The sequence below is a fragment of the Panthera onca genome, chromosome B2, assembly GCF_046562875.1.
Source record: "Panthera onca isolate mPanOnc1 chromosome B2, mPanOnc1 haplotype 2, whole genome shotgun sequence".
Lineage (NCBI taxonomy): Eukaryota > Metazoa > Chordata > Mammalia > Carnivora > Felidae > Panthera > Panthera onca.
The window spans coordinates 31673211-31693556 of record NC_138343.1 but is presented as its reverse complement, the minus strand read 5'-3'; the positions used below and the strand labels follow the sequence as shown (position 1 = coordinate 31693556).

The 20346-nt window shown below is 49.4% G+C and overlaps 3 protein-coding genes across 6 annotated transcripts; 2 read left to right on the top strand and 1 right to left on the bottom strand.

The window, feature by feature from the left end:
• Positions 1-1720: 1720 nt before the first annotated feature.
• Positions 1721-7294, bottom strand: PSMB9 (proteasome 20S subunit beta 9). Of its 4 annotated transcripts, none has more exons than XM_060614339.3 (6): positions 6817-7294; positions 4917-5169; positions 3772-3903; positions 2982-3111; positions 2593-2734; positions 1721-2038 (listed from the first exon to the last, which is right to left on the bottom strand). In XM_060614339.3, the coding sequence occupies exons 2-6, from the start codon at positions 4973-4975 to the stop codon at positions 1911-1913; spliced, it is 591 nt and encodes a 196-aa protein (XP_060470322.1). In that variant the 5' UTR covers positions 4976-5169; positions 6817-7294; the 3' UTR covers positions 1721-1910. The 4 variants fall into 4 exon arrangements, with proteins under 4 accessions (XP_060470322.1, XP_060470321.1, XP_060470320.1 ...); XM_060614338.3 differs by having other exon boundaries at positions 3772-3908; positions 4919-5169; XM_060614337.3 differs by having other exon boundaries at positions 4917-4984.
• Positions 7295-7340: 46 nt separating this feature from the next.
• TAP1 (transporter 1, ATP binding cassette subfamily B member) lies at positions 7341-15114 on the top strand. Its single transcript, XM_060614250.3, has 11 exons — positions 7341-8105; positions 8586-8700; positions 8856-8986; positions 10028-10233; positions 10671-10868; positions 11646-11774; positions 11931-12119; positions 12708-12881; positions 13137-13299; positions 13603-13739; positions 14510-15114. The coding sequence occupies exons 1-11, from the start codon at positions 7508-7510 to the stop codon at positions 14720-14722; spliced, it is 2253 nt and encodes a 750-aa protein (XP_060470233.3). The 5' UTR covers positions 7341-7507; the 3' UTR covers positions 14723-15114.
• A 464-nt stretch (positions 15115-15578) lies between these two features.
• PSMB8 (proteasome 20S subunit beta 8) lies at positions 15579-19295 on the top strand. Its single transcript, XM_060614319.3, has 7 exons — positions 15579-15641; positions 16269-16421; positions 17196-17343; positions 17502-17613; positions 18035-18164; positions 18522-18726; positions 18974-19295. Exons 2-7 carry the CDS (start codon positions 16275-16277, stop codon positions 19060-19062), a joined length of 831 nt encoding a protein of 276 aa, XP_060470302.1. The 5' UTR covers positions 15579-15641; positions 16269-16274; the 3' UTR covers positions 19063-19295.
• Positions 19296-20346: the final 1051 nt, after the last annotated feature.

The window sequence follows — 20346 nt, the reverse complement described above, 5'->3', positions numbered from 1 at the left end:
ATTTATTGTCAAATTGGTTTCCATACAACACCCAGTGCTCATCCCAAAAGGTGCCCTCCTCACTACCCATCACCCACTCTCCCCTCCCTCCCACCCCCCATCAACCCTCAGTTTGTTCTCAGTTTTTAAGAGTCTCTTATGCTTTGGCTCTCTCCCTCAGAGTCTAACCTCTTTTTTTTTTTCTTCCCCTCCCCCATGGAACTGGAGAGTGTTATGCTAAGTGAAATAAGTCATACAGAGAAAGACAAATACCATATGTTTTTACTGTTATGTGGATCCTGAGAATCTTAACAGAAGATGTTCATTTTGTATTTTAGTTTGATCCCCTGGCTTTACTTATTTCCTAGCTTTATTTTCTCTCTGCCCCAGTTTCTTCTCTTCCTTCCCCTTTTTCAGTTGTGTTTGTCTCTGTGAACTGCTACAAGTCCTTTTTGGAATGAGGGACACAAGACACAATTCATTGGCCAATAAAGAAAAAGACAGCTTTCTAATTTTAAAAGGCTTAAATCTTAGTTCAGCTCTCAAAAAGTCCGTGCTGTGCCTCACGTTTGTGTATCTCAGGGTCACTCGGTACTCGTGAGAGTTCCAACCTAGACTCAAGGAATCCCCTTCTCCAGCCAGCTCCCTCATGTGGGAACCTCCCTGCACTCTCCCCCCTACACAGGGTTCCTTTTTCCCGGTTCCTCCATTCCTCCAGCCAGAACAATGATGTTTCTCTAGGCAATTTAGGGCACTGCGGCTTTGCACCTGAGGCCTGACTTCAGGACAAAGCTGGGAGATGAAAGAGGGAGACAAATCCAAAACTACCCATGGGGAGCGTTCCTCTCCAAGTTTGGGCTCTCCTCATAGCCCACCTGCTTTTGTCTACTGTTCAGAGTCCTTCCGCACTTGCTTTTTGTCTGCTTTCCAGAGTTTCTAGTTATGATTAGTGGGAGAGATAGGTTCTTAAGCTATTACTTTAAACTTCAGAATAAATTAAATATCATGGCTAGAAAGAACTCAAGTCTCTACAATTTTAGATTTTTTTTTCTCCTCCAAATGAAACACATACTCCCAAGGGCATAGGCTTGTTTTAGGGTACTTTGAATTTATATGTTAAGCCCGAGATCCAGAAAGAAAAGCAGACAGCAGCTTCCTGGGTAGCCTACTATGATTTCTGTTAAATATATCTCTTAACTGCTCACTTATTAGCAAAATGACATTGGATATCCAAGCCATATCCCACCTTAGAAGTAGCTCAACATCTTTACCTGACAGAAGAGGAAGTGAGGGCTCACAGAAGGGGAATAACTTGTCCTGTCACTTGGTAAGTGCATGGCAAAGATTGGGCTGTAAGTCGGCCTGTTTAACAACAGTTACTCAGGCATCTGGTAATAACTTCTTAAGTGTCAACTACTGTGCTGGTAACTGTTGCAGATTTCAAGGAAGACATGATATACAATGCTTGAGGGAATGGAAAGTTTCATATAGTGGGAGAGGAAGGGCATACGGTAAAAAAAAAGAACTAAATTCCAGATTTCTGCTTTTGAATTTGCTTTGACTTTGGTTAAGGGACTAACCTTTTCTAAGCCTTCATCTGTCTGTAAATGGAAGTAGTAGTCTAATCCAGGTACGTTCTTTTGTTTGGGTTATAAGAGATAAAGTTTATAAGCATTTAGCGAATACCTTGCTCAGTGTTTTGATGGCTGTTATTGTTCTTTGAGACTCACAAATCATTCAATTTTAAGCAATTGTCATGTATTGATCTTTAATGTGAATGAACACATTAAGAAAGGGTATCTAACTTCTGGGAGGGAAGAAGCCCCCTCCCCTAACCTTCATCTCCTTGAGCACCCATTTTCCATTGACCATACCAGGTTCTGGTCCCAGACAGTTTATTACAAAATAAGGAAAGGAGGTCTGAGGAAGATTCACTTGTCATAGAATTTCGGCAGCTCATTACCCAAAATTACTTGATGGTCCACACCAGCAGCTGTAATAGTGGCCAGGTAGATGACACCCCCACTAGAGCCATCCCGGTTCATGGCCAGAGCGATAGCTGCAGAGGGTTTCAGGTTGGAGAGAGGGAAAGAGAATGACAGCCTCAGAAATCTTTTCCTTCCCGTCCTGTCTATAAGCTTACTACCACTTTCAGACCTCAAAACCCATCTCCCAGGGACACATATCAAGTGGTGTGCTGGTAAACCAACTTAAAAAAATAAAGTCTTTATATGTAACATCTCCTGGTGTTGGTGGTCTCAAAACTCTCACCACAAAAGATTTCAAGTTATGAATAGCTAAATAAGCAGCTTATGAATCCTTGAATATTTAACAATTGACTCTCATGAGCTAGCCCAAGCCCACTCTAGCACACCAGTGATTCTTAGAGTAACTGTATATTTTAATATGGGGTACTCAAAAAAACAGTCAGACTTATGCCTTTGTTCTGAAGTCCCATCTAGTGTAGCATTGTCCTGCATTCTTTCACTCTCAAAAGTGTTCCAGTTTGGACATTAAATGGTCACTCATGTATTCCTCATTGTGTTCCTTACTCTTAACTTCCTTCCTGTGTTTGAAAACCCTCCCCAGGCACCCTTCCACTTGGTTAGTTACCTTTGGTGGTGAAACACCTGCACTCCTCAGGGGACATGCCTGGTTTATATGCCGCATCCACATAACCGTAGATATAGGTGCTGCCAGAGCCACCGATGGCAAAGGGCTGCCGAGTCAGCATTCCTCCCAGGGTTCCATACACCTAGGGGAGGTGTCCTCAGGTCAGACTATGGAAGCATCAATCCTCTCCTTGCCACTGAGACAGTCAGGATATCTCTATTCTGCAGCGAAGCCCCACTATCTCTTTTTCCCGTCCGTTGAGATTATACTATGCAGTATAATCTAAGCAGTGTCCTTGGAACTCATTGCTAGAATGACATATGACCTCTATCTCCCTCTCTAGGGTAGTGGGGAACACCAAGGGAGGGAGTACATTGGGAAAGACTCACCTGGCCCCCGTCACGTTGGTCCCAGCCAGCTACTATGAGATGTGCAGACAGGTCCTCCCGATATTTATAAGAGATATTCCTTACCACGTTGGCAGCAGCTAGAACAAGCGGACATTCTTCCAGTTCCAACCTAAAGGAAGTGTTAGTAATAGGGGTCAATATAATTTCCAGACGTTCCACCCTCCTGTGCTGTTACCATGATCCCTGCCAAGGGACACCTGAAATCTGAAACCCATACTTGTAATAGTTCAAACTCCAGCTTCTCTCCCACATGTACAGGGAGACCAATCTCACACCACCAACTGTTAAGAAGATTTCAATGTTCCCCTCCTTTACTCTTTGTCCTACCCACCCATCCCCCAATTGTATAACTCTTGGCTGCAACGGCCCTGCCTCTATGGATAAAAGCAGATAAGCTTTATTTCTGCACCAGTGATCTTGGCTTCTCACAGGGTAACTGCCTGATAGTATGGTAGGCCACATCATCATCTTCTTTCTCGTTATTTATATTAGGATAGTGATTTACAATTTTCAAGTCATTTTCACGTGGATCATTTGATTCTCAAAATAACCATTGGGTGAGATAGGATAGGTATTATTAATTACCTCCACTTTACAGATGCAGAAACCAGGTTTGGGATTCAAGTGCCAGTTCAAAGATAATAAAAACAGGAGTCCAAACAAGAATTTTTCACTTTTCACTGCAGTGCTCCTGGAATAGGACACTATAGTGGTTTTCTGGTTGGGAGAACTCTAGTGATTGTGAACTGAGAACCCCAAAGCTTCATACCCATGGAGCTCCAGTTGGTAGGCGGCCATGTCAACCATGGCTTGGGCATCAGCAGCCGAACCAGAGAGAGCACAATAGATGTGTTGATGTAGTGGAGACAGCTTGTTAAACACTCGGTTTACCACTGCCTTTCTGCCGGGAAGGAGTCAACAGTCATCAGCGTTAGTGTTGCCACAATTTTTGAGGTTAATCATCCAGTGTTTGTCAAATTTATTTGACAAGAGAACAGCCACCACAGAGTACATGAAATTTAATACTTGGATTAGAGCAGGAAAAAAATCATCTCAAATTAAACAAAATATTGCAAGTAATGATCAAAATTAGACTTATTTTTCAGGCTTAGAGTTTATAATAAAACAAAAAATAGTACCTTAAGAATAATGTGCTTAAGCAATTTTTCTTTACTATACCCATCTAGAGGAAGTTGTGTGTTCTTTGGGACATAAAGTAAGCAATATTGACCTAATCCCATATACTCATCTCGCATATGAGGAAACTGGTCAGGATGGAGGAGACAAAATTAGTTCAACATGTACCGGATGAGAAGCTAGGATATCTGCTTGGCAGAACCATCTTTTCTTTCCTTTCTACTTTATTTTATTTTATTTTATTCTATTTTATTCATCTCATTTCATTTAATTTTAGAGAGAGAGCATGAGTGGGGGAGAGCATGAGTGGGAGAGAGAGACAGAGAGAAGGAGAGAAAGAATCTTAAGCAGGCTTCACACTCAGTGAGGACTTGGGGTTCGATCCCACGACCCTGGGATCATGACCTGAGCTGAAATCAAGAGTCAGATGCTCAGCTGACTGGACCACCCAGGTGCCCAGAACCATCTTTTCTATTTCTAAACATAGATGGAAGGAGGGACCCTGAAATCTTTGTATCCTACCTCCTTCTCATACCTTATTCTTATATACCCACTCCTGTAGGGACAGGCCACATAAGCATTCAGGCTCCTGATTCTCCTCCATGAATTCAGGGACCCATACACTTGCCATATATCTCATTATAGGGGCCTTTCTGAAAGGTTAACTCAATTTCTTCAAAGTTCTACTTTACCAATCTCTTCATGAATGGGTAAGAAAAATCTGTTTTGGGAGCCATTGACTTCCTTCCAGAAGAATTCACCTTGACGGGTACTTACCCTACAGACACCCGGGAGTCAGAACCCACCACAACACCTCCGTCGAACTCCACTGCCATGATGGTCGTCTGCGGAGATGTGGAGGATGGGATGTCAGAGCAAGAAGAGTCTTGATTCTCTCATATTACAGATGAGGAAACATTCCCAGAGAGGGGAGGTGACTGGCTCAAGGTCATACAGTAATTTAGGCCAAGATGACTCCCAATATGGGATTTCCCTTCCATCTTCCCATTTTCTCTATCTTCTCTCCTAGCTGCAAGAGAAGGTCATAGCCTGGTCGAAAGAATCACATCCGTAGGTCCCAACCTTCCTAAGTAGAATCCTTCCCAACTATAAAGAAAGAGGTGGGATGAGGTTTTCAGAGGTAGACATTTGGCTCGGGGGGCACTTTCAAGCGCTGGCGCCCTAGTACTTGTGGTGCAAGGCAGCCCCACAGGTGAATTACTTCCACCACGTGTGCTTGGTGTGTGTGTGTGCAGATATGGTACGGACCCAACACAGAGCAAGTGGCTGTGACCTTGGGAAACAGGGTCATGTCTTCTTTTGGCCCACAATTCTCTACCCCACATCCCCCTTAACTAGCTTATTAAACAGCAGAAAACATCAAGGGCCGCAGTGGTTAGCAGGGTCATGCATTAGTAAGGAGGGAAGAAGCCAGGAACATGAGATGATTTAACATGAAGCTTTCATTTAAGGATTTCTGATCAAGAGGTCAACAGTAGCTAGGGGAAGAGATCTGTACCGTTGAGGCGGCTTGTTGGGGGAGTTTTTCAGGTCAAGAAAAGCTGACTTTTTCAGGTCAAGAAAAGAAATTAAGGAAAAGAATTCAGGAAGGTGAAAGGAATAAAGCTATACGGTTTCTACTCCTGTTGAGTTGGAAAGAGCCTTAAAGATTCTTGGTTCGAATGAGGAGACTGAATCATAGAGGAGGCAACTGACTTATCAAGGTCACCCAGAGTTAATAGCAGACTGGGACTAAAACCCAGGTCTAACTCCCACCTCTTGTTTTGACTTCTGTTTCCTACTTCCCACTGCTCATCAGGCAGGGAGGGGAGATTTTCTGTCTTATAAATGGTTTTAGTGCATTCTCATCACCCCATAAGTTACTCTGGACCCCAGGGCTATAGCTCTGAGTGTGCTTTCAGACATATTGACTTACCATGAAGAGAGGGCCATTGAATAAGGGCAGCCCCATTCTAGAGGTTATTTCTCTAAGACAAAGCTGCCCCCAAGCCAAGGGTAGTGGCAGTAGTTTGGGAGCAGAAGCCAGCCAGCCTTGAGCCTGGGCGGGCGGATGGGAGTGGGCAGGGACGACCCAGGGAAGGGAGCACAGCAGCACCTGGGCCAAGCAGGAGCCTTCGTGGATCAGGCTGGTGAAGGGCACCACCAGCTCACAAGGAACCCCCATTATCAGGGCTGGGGGTATGAATTACGCAGGGGCCAGTTTATCAAAGATCTGTGTGATGAGCTGTCCCTTCTCAATCAGTGCCCATATTCTCCTCTCCCAAGCGCGCTCCTACTTCACCCAGGGCACCATTTCTTCATCCATCTGCACCTTCTCCGACCCCCTTCCTTGATTTAACCAGCCCCTCTCTCTAGTCCAGAGTTGAAAGCGAAAGCGCTTCAGAGAAGCTTCCCCTCGATACTTCCAGCTAAGAGCCAAAGCACCTCCTTCTCCACCAGCCTCGCGCGCCTAGTCCTTCGCGGACCCCTTCAAGACCCCCTTCAGAATAGACATGCCCTGTATTCATCGCAGGGCATCTCTACAGGCACTGACTGGCTGCCACAAACTACCTTCTCACTCTGTTAGTTACCATATTCACACCTCAGAGCTTTCGGGGTCCCCCTGTCTTGCCACCTTCTCCACCCCTCTGCTAAACCTCTAGCACAGACTACTTACCCCAGTGTGGACCTCGCCAGACCGCAGCATCTCCGCGAGGCGCCGCGCTCCTTGCCTCCAGGGGCACTGGTTTTCTTCCTGGGACCGAGGGCAGCACTCTGCCTATATAGCCCCGCGCCCTCACCAAGACCGCTAGGGGGCGCCGGGGTCCTTTCGGTGCGGCTTCGCACCAGGCGCTAACCTACTTAGGACAGAACTGCCCAGAGACAAGTGACGAAAAGGCCTGGGGTTAAGCAAGTCCCAAGGCTGGGGTAAAGAAAGTCCCGACAAGTGGGGTCCGCAAGAGGTAGCAATGAAAGGAAGGACGAGTGTGCTTGATGGAGAAGGCGGAGCCTCAAGACTTCTCTCTCCAGAACCTCAGATCGGATTCCCACGCCTTCTCCCAAAATAGTCTGGGCGGGCCACATTCTGAAGGGGGGCGGATCTACAGATCCGGCCTGCCTACAGAGCAGCCTGCCGCTTTCGGTTTCCCTTTCCGCGAAACGGCTGGCTTCTAGCTAGCGCGGCCTGAACCTGGCGTTCCCGGGACTTTCCGAAAACCCTGCCTCCGCCCGCCCTTCCCTCTTCTCCCGGCCGCCGGCCCCTGCGCCCTCACCGGCACAGACTCGATCGGCACCCAGAGCCTCCGGCACGGCGGGGACAGCGGAGAGTCCCAGGCGGGGGCGCGACCCCCGGCAGCGCCCGCGCGCCCATGGCCAGCTCTGGGCCCCCCAGGCCTTGCGGGTGCCTCTGCCCTTCCCGAACTTCCCTCGCGTGGCTGGGGATAGCGCTGCTGGTTCTCGTCGACTGGGTGCTGCTCCGGGGCGCGCTCCCCGGAATATGCTCCGTGCTGGTGCCCACCGCGCTGCCGCTGCTCCGGGTCTGGGTGGTGGGCCTGAGCCGCTGGGCTGTGCTGTGGCTGGGGGCCCGTGGGGTTCTCAGGGCAACGGTCGGTTCCGGGAGCGAAAGCGCAGGAGTCCGGGGCTGGCTGGCTGCTTTGCAGTCGTTGGCGGCGGCGCTGAGCTTGGCCCTGCCGGGACTTGCCTTGTTCCGAGAGCTGAGCTCATGGAGAGTTCCCAGGGATTCTCACAGCTCCAGGATCCTGCACTGGGGAAGTCGCCTGGATGCCTTCGCCCTCAGTTATGTAGCAGCATTGCCTGCCGCTGCCATTTGGCATAAGCTCAGGGAACTTTGTGTGCCGGAAAGTCACGGAGGTTCAGGAGGTGCGGTGCGCCGGCTTGTAGGCTGCCTGGGTTCAGAGATACGACGCGTCCCGCTCCTGTTGGTCCTGTGTGTCCTCTCCTGTCTTGGTAAGAGGGATGCGGGTAAGAGGGACGGACAGTAGGGGACTGGGCGGGCATCAAAAGTAATGGGCAGTGAGATCGGTTAATGTGGGTTCTGGGAAATGTGGATGGGGGAAGGCGACCCAGCTCTGGTCGTGAGAAGACCACCAGGAAAGAGCTCTGGACTGGGTCGGAGTCAGGAGTGGTGGACTCCAATGCTACCTCAGACGTTGCTTCACCGGCCACCTGGGGCCAGTCCTTTCTTCTGGTCAGCACACCCTATGACCTCTGGCCTTCCTAAGCAAACGCACAAAAGTCTGGTGGGGCTCAAGGTTGTGAGTTCCAAGGTGACCTGTTAAGGTGCAGGGCTGTGTTCTCAGTGTCCTCTTTCTGCTGGTGCCCTCAGGATACTGGTGACAGTGAAACAGTGGGATGGGCTGGAGGGGGGGGAGCAGTCTGGTTGGAGCTTATCTGCTTGGCTGACCGGTCCCTTCTTTCTCTCTCCAGGGGAGATGGCCATGCCGTTCTTCACCGGCCGCCTTGTTGACTTCATTCTGCAAGATGGGACAGCTTCTGGTTTCATGAGATACATAATGCTCATGTCCATTCTCACCACAGCCAGGTCTGGGGGCTGAATGAAGGCGGAAGGTTGAGAATGGGGGGCCCAGAAAAAGGGGGAGATAGAAGTTGGGGCAGCTGTCCAAAGTGCACTTCTTTGGGACCTTCTCTCTGTCCTCTGAACACACCCCGATCCTTTTTCTCTCCATCTCTCTCTAGCGCAGTGCTGGAGTTCGTGGGTGATGGGATCTATAACAGCACCATGGGTCGTGTGCACAGCCAGTTTCAGGGAGAAGTATTTCAGGCTGTTCTGCGCCAGGAAACAGAGTTTTTCCAAAAGAACCAAACAGGTGTGTCATGAAACTCTTTCGTTCTATATCTACATTCTCCCTATATGCGCCATATATCCTCTTTTACTTATAACTTTGGTCTCTCTCACACATAGACATTGTCATTTCTTATTCTCGATATATCTCAAGAGCAAAAATATTATGTTATGTTATGTTATAATATTCTGAATTTTTTCCATCTAAGATTTTTCCATGATTTATCCCTATGTGTCTATTTAGATAGAAGCTACAGAATTTCAAACCTGGAAATTTGGAGGTCACAGAGTCCAACTGCCTATTTTACAGGGAAGGAAACTGACACCTGGACCCTAAATGCTGAAACCGGCATGGTCACCTATGGATAGAGAGGAGCTTGGGGATAGAACCCGTCTCTTGATTCCCAGCCCAGTGCTCAGTATAGTTTTCTGGACTGCTTTCTAGCAGCACCCTCTGTTTTTCTCCAGCTCTGTTGTGTGACCAGCTTAAGCTCTTCTTGCCCTTGTATGCAGCATGGGGTATTCGTGTTCTTTAAGGAACAAAAATCTGTCAGAGAAATGGAAATTCACATGGGCAGCCTGCCTGCCTTCCTTCCTTCCTTCCTTCCTTCCTTCCTTCCTTCCTTCCGCCAGGCTTTCTCCTTTCTCTCCCTCCCTCCCTCCCTGCCTTCCTTCTTAAATGTTTATTTTTGAGATAGAGAGACAGAGCACCAGCAGGGGAGGGGCAGAGAGAGGGGGAGACACAGAATCCAAAGCAGGCACCAGGCTCTGAGCTGTCAGCACAGAGCCCGACATGGGGGCTCAAACTCACAAACTGTGAGATCATGACCTGAGCTGAAGTCGGATGCTTAACCAACTGAGCCACCCAGGCACCCCTAGGCTTTTTCTTTCTAATACTCATTCTCCCTACACTGAGATCCCTCAACTGCCCTCTCCCCCTTACCTTGTTTTCCTCAGCCTCCTCAGAACATCATGTTGTCCCCCCTTCCCCTCCCCCTGGCTCATTGCTAGTCCCACCTACCAGAGCCTCTCATTAATCCACTGTCTTCTTCCCAATCCCTGGCAGGAGCCATCACTTCTCGGGTGACGGAGGACACATCCACCCTGAGTGAGTCTCTGAGTGAGAAGCTGAGCCTGTCTTTGTGGTACCTGGTGCGGGGGCTGTGTCTCTTGGGGCTCATGCTCTGGGGGTCACTGTCCCTCACCATGGTCACCCTGGTCGTCCTGCCTCTGCTTTTTCTTATGCCTAAGACGCTGGGGAAATGGTACCAGGTATGTCCAGGGAGATGCCTCACCCTACACAGACCTTCGTTTCCCAGACTAGGCAGAATTCATTCCTCTCAGGGTTCTTTCCTGGCTCCCTCACTTGATTCCCCACCTTCACAGGACTCCCTGGCCCTATAAGCCATGTTCCTGGATTGCTCAGCGTTGAGCTCCATGTTCTGTGTGTACTCTCTTCTAACTTCTGCCCACAATCTTCCTTTACAAACATGATCACTGGTCTCAAGATTACGATTCTCTACGACCCTTCTCAGTGATTTCCTCTCCTGTGTGCCTCTTTAGTATCCAGGGAGTATAACGGTGCCCCTTTTGCTTTTCTTCATTCAGCTGCCTCTTCTCACCTTTAATCTCCAACTAGGTAACTCAGGTATTAGTGTCCCTTACGGTCTGCCAACCCTGTGTGACATCTCTTGTCCATGTCTCCACAGGCACTGGCAGCACAGGTCCAGGAATCTCTGGCAGAATCCAGCCAGGTGGCCATTGAGGTTCTGTCAGCTATGCCCACAGTCCGGAGCTTTGCCAATGAGGAGGGTGAGGCCCAGAAGTTTAGGCAAAAGCTGCAGGATATGAAGACACTCCATCAGAAGGAGGCTCTGGCCTATGCAGTCGACCTCTGGACCATCAGTGTGAGCACCCAGAGATAAATGCCTATTCCCTTGCCCCTGAGATGCCTTGACTCCATTCCCTTTTCCATGACTCTGTTCCACACTCCTCCTCCACTGGGCAATGGTTGGTTTGGTGTTCTCATCCTACTCAGCGTTCCTAACAGCCTCCCTCTTTTTAGGCCCTCTGGATGGCTTCCTTTCACCAAGGTATGCAGAGTCCATCCAGCCCCCTTTTTAGGGAGAGGCCACATTTTCCAGTCCCAGGGCCTTCCTTTGCCTCTCAGGCAGCACTCAGGGAGCCATAAATTCCTGCATCGGGTCCTGCATCATGCTGGGACTCTGTGGATGTGCTAGTGAGAGCCATTATATAATGGGAAAAGAACCAGAGCCATATTTGGGAATTCCTGGCTTGGTGGCTGCCATTTACTAGCTCTATGACCATGGGCTAGTAACTTATTTTCTCTTGAGACCGTTTCCTCATTTTAAAAAGTGGGATTGGTATGACCTTGTCTACAGCGTTGTTGATATGAATATTAGATGGCACTACATTCACGAAAGCCTTTTGTGAAGAGCAAAATGCTCCTCAAAAGCGATAATGATGGTGATGGCTTCTGTGGTGTAACCGAGGAAGACACCATGGAGCCCCCACGCGGCGTTCTTCCTTTCCCCCTGGGGAGCCTCCGGCTCTTACCTGGGGGAAAGGGACTTTACATCTTCATAATGACTAATGAGTCTAGTTCTTTGCACCTCTCTCGAGATTTTTCAACCCCATCACTTTTCTCTGTGGCTTTCCCACAGCTCTCAGAGATGCTGCTGAAGGTGGGAATCCTATACATCGGTGGGCGGCTGGTGACAAGTGGGGCTGTAAGCAATGGGGACCTTGTCACATTTATTCTCTACCAGATCCAGTTCACCCAGGTAGTTCAGGTGAGATCCTTCCATTTTCATTCTCCCGTGCTTTTCTGTCCCACGTTCTGTCACCACCTGTGTCACCTTCCTTCTGTTCTTTACCCTTCTCATATCACATAACCTTGGCAAGCAGATTCGTTCTCCCCCTTCTCAATACTCATACCTCGCCTCCAGGTACTGCTCTCCACCTACCCCAAGGTACAGAAGGCTGTGGGCTCTTCAGAGAAAATATTTGAATACCTGGACCGGATTCCTCGCTGTCCTGCCAGTGGTGTATTGACTTCCGTAAACCTGAAGGGCTGTGTCCAGTTTCAAGATGTCTCCTTTGCCTACCCAAACCGTCCAGATGTCCCAGTGCTGCAGGTACAACCTACCGATCCTTGGTGTTCACTGGCCGCACTCTCGACTCTGCCATCCTAAACTTCCTTCCTGCCTTCAGCTTGCTTAACACAAGGTTCAGATAGATGCTTCCTAATCCTTTGAAGGCAAAGATGAGCACCTTCTACTCCATACAACTGCCCCACACTCAAGAACGGGTTTGGATTTCTAAAGAGGATGGGAGAAGAGGCTCTCAGGGGGAAGGGTCTCACATCCTAAGGAATTGCTGAAGCAAAATCTGTCTCTAGTCTTCTGTCTTTTCTTTTGGTTTCCAGTTGTGATTTAGAATGTGATTTTTTTTTTCTGCTTTCTCATGATATGTAATACCAAGTGTGTGGCATAGCAGTCCTTGGTCCTTGCTCTGGTTTTTGCCTCACCTTCCATCTCTACTCCTTGGGGAGCTGTCATCCCTGAGGAACAGAGGTCTATGCCTATGGGAGGGTAGGAGTGGCTGTATTTCCCAATTTTTTCTCCCTTTCTTCTCTGGGGTAAGACATCATGCTATGTAACAAGACAATGACAGACTCAAGGCCTTAGTCTGCCTCTTTTCTTTTTTGATTCTCTGGCCTCCAGGGGCTGACATTCACCCTGCATCCTGGTCAGGTGATGGCTCTGGTGGGGCCCAATGGGTCTGGGAAGAGCACCGTGGCTGCCCTGCTCCAGAATCTCTACCAGCCCACAACGGGGCAGCTGCTGCTGGATGGGAAGCCCCTTCCCCAATATGAGCATCGCTACCTGCACACACGGGTGAGCAAGAAGATGGCATGGGGGAGGGCAGGGGGCATTGAGTAAGAAGAACTCTCAACGAACACTGTCACCAAGCACTCTGAAAGGAGGGCTAAGGAGTGATGGACCTTGAGTGGAGATGGCGTGTAGTCAGGAGAGAGGCTGTGGTGTGGAATTTTGTGATATGCTTTCAGTAAAGATTTTGAGTCCTCAGTCTCTGGATAACCATACTCCTGTGTTCCTTGTTCTATGCCTCTTCATCATATTTTGTCCCAGGTGGCTGCAGTGGGACAAGAGCCACAGCTATTTGGAAGGAGTTTTCGAGAAAATATTGCCTATGGCCTGGTCCAGAAGCCAACTATGGAGGAAGTCATAGCTGCTGCAATGGAGTCTGGAGCCCATAGCTTCATCTCTGAACTCCCTCAGGGCTATAACACAGGTGCTCTCTTAGCTCGTGTCATTACCCAGACATCTTTACTGAAACCTTTATTCAGCGTTCTTCCCAACACGCTGAGATCAGTTTGAAGTTGTAGGATCTTGTTCCTATGGCTTCTTCATCCTCACATCTTCCGAACTTCTTCACCTTCCCAGAAGGAAAGTGAATGCATCCAGTCCTTGGGGTGTGTGTGTGTGTGGGGGGGGGGGGGGTGGGGGTGTGTGTGCATGCGTGCGCGCACCCGCAGGCAAGCATGTGGATGCACATGTGGTTGTCCAGGCCTCACCTGGGCTCTTATCTCTGCAGAGGTAGGCGAGGCTGGGAGCCAGCTATCAGGGGGTCAGCGACAGGCAGTGGCCTTGGCTCGAGCACTGATCCGGAAACCACGTGTACTCATCTTGGATGATGCTACCAGTGCCCTTGATGCAAATAGCCAGTTACGGGTGAGAGAGACATTTTGTTAGTGACTATATCCCACCCAATCTTCCCTCCTTCATTCATCCTGTGTGAGGTGTACTAACATAATTATCCAAACCAATCCTTGGAATTCTCAGTTCCCAACAGCTGCTCCCCAAGATGCTTAGAACCAATTCAAAGAGACTATCTACAGACTCTGAATCTCTGAAGCCAAACATAAGAAGACCATCCTAACAATATTAATATCAATTGAGCTTTTACTCTTTTACTATGTGCCAGACATGCTACTAGGCTCTCTCCATGTACTGTCTCACTCATTTACTAATCATAAATGCCTGTGAGCTGGGTGTTGTTATCCTCGTTCTACAGACGATAAAATGGAGGCTAAGAGAGGCTGAGTAGCCTGCTCACTGTCTTAGAGCTGTTGAATAGCGGAGCGTAGACCCAAAGGCAAGCCTGCCTGAACTGAATGCTCATGCTCTTTACCACTAAGTTATATTTCTTTAAAACAGAATAGAAAATGCCCAGTTTATAGGTAAAGAGGAGAGACTATTTGATACCCTTTACTCTTCCCTTATGGGTTTCACCACAGGACTCTGACTTTTATTCTGCTGTCACCACCTCATGTAAACAGTCCTTAACAAATCAAAGGCTGGACAGAGGAGCACTCAGAACAAGAATCTTCAGCTCCTTGGGGTTGTTGGCAGAGGTGGCAGTGATCCTGGTGAGATCTGCCCCTGCTCTGGAAACACAGGTGTCTCCCTGGGTTCTTGACAGAGTCTGTGTCTTTTCTCAGGTGGAGCAGCTCCTGTACAAAAGCCCTGAGCGGGGCTCTAGGTCTGTGCTTCTCATCACCCAGTGTCTCAGCTTGGTGGAGCAGGCTGACCAAATCCTTTTTCTGGAAGGAGGTACCATCTGTGAAGCAGGAACCCACCAGCAGCTCATGGAGAGGAACGGACGCTACTGGGACATGATGCAGGCTGCTGACGGGTCAGGTGCTCCAGAATGAAAGCCTTCTCAGACCTGCACATGCCACCTCCCTCCCTTGTTTTTCTGCCCTCTGTAGTGGAGAATTTGGGAACAAAGGTGTTACCAGAGCTGCACAATAGACAGCTGCTTCTAGGAGGAGTGACATCCTAGAACGATGCCTGAAATTCTGCCACGAGTGTTACCCCGTCTCCAAGCTCCTCTTGATAATGCAGATTTCTTGGAAGAAAACAGAGTTCATAACCCCTTAGTGTAACTGGGTTTAGAGCCAGGTTTGTTGTGGATAGAACCCTGAAAATGAGAAGAACTTTAGAACATACAGAAAGAATACTTTCCAATAGGACTAAAGGCATATGCTGGCCCATAAACACACTCTGGATTCTTGGTATTTATAATAAAGGTGGTGTTTTATAACTGTGGTTTCTCCTGTTTTCAGTGCACCAAATGGCTCACCAGCATTTGCACACTTCACAGTCCTAAATATGCCATATCCTCCCTTAAGTTTTCTGTTTCCTATGGTTGCCCCTCCACTTCCCCATGCTCCCACGTCCGCCCCCAAGGATGAGTCAGAGTGGGATACAGCGCCCTCCAAGCACTAGCAGTTGCGGCTCGGAGCGGTGGCCTTTCTGAGGTGGAAGATGGAGGGCGAGCGCAACTAGAGGAAGTGCGAGCGCGCCAGGCGCTGAGCTCAGTTTACCACCTGCCCCGCCCCGCCTGGGTCCTTTCCCCCAGAGCTCACTGGGCTCAGAAGTGGCACCTGCCGAGGGTAATTTCAGCCTAGTGGGCGGGGTGGTCTAGTAAATCTCGTCCATTCTGGGAGGGCCATGGTCGTGTGACGTAAACAGTTGCCGGGCAGTTTAGGCCAACACAGGTTGCAAGGAGAGGCGGGGCTTAGAGAAGTTCCCTCACCGTGCTCAGTCGAGCGGGAGTCGTGCGAAGAGGTGCGAGCAGAAAGGGCGGTTCTTGCGGGTGGCTGTAGGTTAGAGGGATCGTTGAACCGGGAGGGGCCCTGAGGGACCAAGTCGAAAGGTTCAGACACTGAGCCTTCTCCTTCCCCCAGACGCTGCGGGTATATTCCTTTGCCGGTTGTCCCAGAACCTGTCCTCAAGACTCACTGCCCCCACGTCCTCCTCTTTCTCCTATTTTTATAAAATGATGCTTCTATGAACACCGCAGCTCCCGGAGGTGAAACTGCTCCCTACTTCTCACTGACTTGTAGCTTTCTGGTTGAGGCTAAGCCTTTAAGACCATACAATCCCATACCCACTTCCTAAGTGTCCAGAAGATGCCCGGCGGCGTGTTGGTGTCTACTGAAATCTCAGCGCCAAGAGGGCTTTCGAAGTCGCCCCCTCTTTCTCCTTTTCTTCTGACAGTCTATCATCCATGGTTTCCTCAACCCGTATAAGGGCGGCGCAGAGAAACCTGTTCCTAATATTCCTGGTCTCCAGCCGCCCACTGGCCTCTTCTTGGAAAGGGCAGGGGGATGCGGAAAAAATTCTGCTTCCCTCCCCTTAAGGCTGCGGGCTTTCGCTTTCGCTTCCCCTTTCCGACACATCTCCGGGTCCTAGGCGATCATGGCGCTCCTGGAGGTGTGCGGAGCCCCCCGAGGGCAGAGGAAGGATTGCGCTTTCTCCACCCTGGGCAGTCAGCTTCGCTCGGACCCTGGACACTACAGTTTCTCTCTGCGATCTCCGGAGTTCGCCCTCCCCCGAGGAATGCAGGTCAGGGCTGTAAGACACCCCGAGGGAAGGCGGGGAGGAGGGTGCATGGGGATGGGGGGGTCTCCCTTGAGACTACCCAGAGGCCAGGAAACCCAGAGCGGGCCATCCTTCCGTCAAGGAGAGCCGCGTCCAGCGCGCGGTGCCAGGGCGGGGGCCACGTGGGAATCAGGGGCCGACCGCCTGAGGGTTAGAAAGTACAGATTAGGGCAAGGAGTTAGAGGTGTGGTGGAGGAAGACCAGAGAGCTTTCCTGCCAGTTCTCCATCACACGCAAATCACCGAGCCTTTGGCATGGGGCTATTGTATGCCATAGGGGCCGTGAAGTGCCTTGGAAAACCAGCGAACTTTGGCTGTTAGCCTCCTCTCAGCCACTCAACTGTTGTGTCTTGGCTCAATCACTTAGTCAAGCAAGGTCTGGGGCATCGCTTCTGTAAAATGGGGATATTATTAACAACACCCGTTGTGGGGGTTAAAGGACTTATGAATGGAAAAAAAAAAAAAACCCATTAAAGCCACCCTTACAATGTTTAGTTACGGCTAACATTTATTTCCTTTCATATCTATTGTGCTGGAAAATGGAAAAGGTTGGTGTCACGTGCTTCTTCTTTTCCCAGGTCATTTCCTTGTAGAGATTGGTTATTAACCGTTCCAGTTATTGGTGGCTGGAGAATCTCTGCCTATCTCTTCGTTCTCAAAACTCTCCTAAGCCCTTTCCTGGAGCCCCGTGATTCACAAGTTTTCAGTGCCCCTTTCTCTGCCTTTTCTCTCTCATTAGCCCACTGAATTCTTCCAGTCTCATGGTGGGAATGGAGAAAGGAATGTTCAGATCGAGATGGCCCATGGCACCACCACGCTGGCTTTCAAGTTCCAGCATGGAGTGGTTGTGGCGGTGGATTCTCGTGCTTCTGCTGGGACTTACGTCGGTGAGTGTGTGTGTTCCAGCAGGCAGAACCTGGGGAGCTGGGCCCCCTCTCAGCAGGAGCCCAACATCTGCACCAAGGCAGAAGCAGATACTGATTTTGGGCACACAGGGAGAGTTGCAGGGTCATTCCTCCTCTCTCAAAACTCCATCTTCTTCCAGCCACCTTAAGGTGTAATAAGGTGATTGAGATTAACCCTTACCTGCTTGGCACCATGTCTGGCTCTGCGGCGGACTGTCAGTACTGGGAGCGTCTGCTGGCCAAGGAGTGCAGGTAGGTGAGGCCTCTCATCTCCCTCCTAAGCCTTTTGGTCAGTTCTGAATCTTGGAACCTCCAGATCACTGCTCCTCATCCTTTCCCCCTGTGCTAATGTAGTACTTCACAAAACAGCCTTTTGGTGATAAAGGCCTTCTCCCAAATCTCAGCCTGTGCTCCAGCTAGTAAGCCAGATAATTTGTCAGTCGTTTAGCCCTGGCGTCATCAAACCTGGTGGGACGGTATCATTTACTAGGATTTCTTCACGTGGTTTAGATACTTTAAATCCCAAATCTCTCCCTGATCCTTAGATCCTACAAAACCATTCCTCCCAAATGCTTATCTCTTTAATCACTTCCTGTGTATCAAGTGGGTTGCTCAGAGATCCAGCCTTCTGCCACCTCTGAGTGTTCTGCCCCCACTACCCTGTTGTACCCAGGCTGTACTATCTGCGGAATGGGGAGCGTATCTCAGTGTCGGCAGCCTCCAAACTGCTCTCCAACATGGTGTTCCAGTACCGGGGCATGGGCCTGTCCATGGGCAGTATGATCTGCGGCTGGGATAAGAAGGTGGGTGCTTTCCATTCTCCATGTTCCCTTCGAACAGATGAGAGGCCAGGTTCCCCATCATACATTCCCACTCCCTGCCCTACAAGACGCACGGCGCATAGAACACTGGGTTATAGAACCGTTCCGGCATATCCATGGGCTGTTTCTGGGTCCAGATGTGGACCATTGTTTCATAAGCTTGTCCCTTTCGATAAAATAGCTGATTCCAACTTTTTTTCCTCCCGAAGTTCTGTGATTGTTACTAAGATGCGGTTCTGCAGTTATTCTTTTATCCACTTTTTTGGCTCATACTTGAACCCGTATGTTACTAAAAACTCCCTCCCCAATACCAACCTGGAACCTTCTTGCTTCCTATAGGGTCCTGGACTCTACTATGTGAATTCAGATGGGACTCGGCTCTCAGGAAATATGTTCTCCACTGGCAGTGGGAACACCTATGCCTATGGGGTCATGGATAGTGGCTACCGGCCCGATCTGAGCCCTGAAGAGGCCTATGAGCTGGGCCGCAGGGCTATCGTTTACGCCACCCACCGAGACAGCTATTCTGGAGGTGTTGTCAATAGTAAGAGACCAATGCTACCACTACCACACTCCCGGGTGGGGAGGGGGGATTTGAGATTGGGAGTGTCAGGGGAGGCACAGTAGGGAGGAGGTTTTCAGCATCAGAAGAGGGGCATTGACGTTCTAGTAATAAGGTATGTTTGGAGCCTATGTTTCAGTGTCTGCTATTGTCACCTTCCACATAATACCATTGACAGAAACTTGCTGAAGTGAAAGGTGACTCCATGTTCATTCTCATTTGCCCACAGTGTACCACATGAAGGAAGACGGCTGGGTGAAATTGGAAAGTACAGACGTCAGTGACCTGCTGCACCGGTACCGGGAGGCTAGTCAGTAATGGCGGCGGCCAGACACGCCTTCTCTGGCAAAACGTGGCCGACTCAGGGACCAGGCCAGCTTACACCCCACAGGAAAGAGGGGCCTGACCCGAGCTCTGTGGAAGCGAACCAGCGGCCAGTGGGGGCAGGGTGGATTTTACCCTATTGGGTGTTCTCCGTTTCAGGGATCATTCCCCCTCCCCCAGCCTCTGGTTGCCCCACTAAACACAATAAAGGAAAATGGTTATAAGTGCCTCTGTGTCGTGGCCGTGGCCGAGTGGGCTTGAGGCTGGGGTTGTTGGGCGGAGGGGCAGGAAATAGAGAAATTTTCCCTGAGAAGAGACCCAAACCCCTACCTAAGAAATGGGGCTTCACCAAACATTTCTCTTGGGCTTTCCTTCCACACTCCTCTCTCCATGCCCCCAGGAAGGCCAATCATTGTCTGTGGACACCTATTTGCCATTTAGTTTAGGTTAGGATCCTTTTTTATAGGGACGCGACCTGAAGACTCCTGTGTGGTCCATTGTTAATGGTCTGGGTGTCTGGGAGTAGGGTACTAGAGCAACTGTTTTTGACTTTGTGAAGTCAGATGAAGAAGCTTCCACCTCACGTGTCTATGGTGATTGTGAACATGGTACCATTTACCTCAAATAACACTTTGGAGATACTGGATATTGAATGCAAAGATGGACACTAGGGGTTCCATTTCATGATGGGTCATAAGATGACAGGACCATGACTGAAGAGGAAAAGGACTCCCTGAAGAGGAGAATATGAAGACAAAGTAAGCAGGTTAGAAATATGAAACAGACATGAGGAGATTTTTTGAGTCACGCTGGAGGTGCGTGTCATGGGGTATGTCACCTCTTAAGGAGTTAGTCAAAGGACAAACCTGAAAGTAGGAAGTAGCTGAACAGGGAGCTTTTGCTCAACAGGGAGAGAGCCTTCAAATCCCAGAATGGCAAGGTTGGAGTGATTTCAGTAACCCCCTACTTCAAATCCCCCACCCCTCTTTAAACCAGAAGTGCCTCATTGGTAAACACCCCAGTAACAAAGGGGTAGTTTGGAATGCAAGTGATCCTTACTTGGGGGATATTTTGAGTTTGGCAGGTTGTTTCAATCTGAAGAGTTAGTTCTGGAATAAACAAACCTGCATGTTCCATAGATGGGCCCTGGGTCAGGCGGGATTTAGAATACTGTTTACGGCTTAATCACTGTTAAAATACACCAGGAAAAAAGTCCATTTTCCTCATATGCCAAAGGTGCTGCCAACGTAATTTGAAACGCAAATGTAGAGGCATCTG

Bases quoted from the DNA above. Each gene is read 5' to 3' on its own strand.
- PSMB9 (XM_060614336.3), bottom strand. From the start codon at position 6,846: ATGCTGCGGTCTGGCGAGGTCCACACTGGG. The intron at 4,985-6,816 runs GTAAGTAGTCTG...ACATCTCCGCAG, and splicing joins CTGGCGAGGTCCACACTGGG to ACGACCATCATGGCAGTGGA. The intron at 3,909-4,918 runs GGGTAAGTACCC...TGACTCCTTCCC, and splicing joins CTGACTCCCGGGTGTCTGTA to GGCAGAAAGGCAGTGGTAAA.
- TAP1 (XM_060614250.3), top strand. From the start codon at position 7,508: ATGGCCAGCTCTGGGCCCCCCAGGCCTTGCGGGTGCCTCTGCCCTTCC. The intron at 8,987-10,027 runs GTGTGTCATGAA...AATCCCTGGCAG, and splicing joins TTTCCAAAAGAACCAAACAG to GAGCCATCACTTCTCGGGTG. The intron at 11,775-11,930 runs GTGAGATCCTTC...CCTCGCCTCCAG, and splicing joins AGTTCACCCAGGTAGTTCAG to GTACTGCTCTCCACCTACCC.
- PSMB8 (XM_060614319.3), top strand. From the start codon at position 16,275: ATGGCGCTCCTGGAGGTGTGCGGAGCCCCCCGAGGGCAGAGGAAGGAT. The intron at 17,614-18,034 runs GTAGGTGAGGCC...TGTTGTACCCAG, and splicing joins CTGCTGGCCAAGGAGTGCAG to GCTGTACTATCTGCGGAATG. The intron at 18,727-18,973 runs GTAAGAGACCAA...ATTTGCCCACAG, and splicing joins TTCTGGAGGTGTTGTCAATA to TGTACCACATGAAGGAAGAC.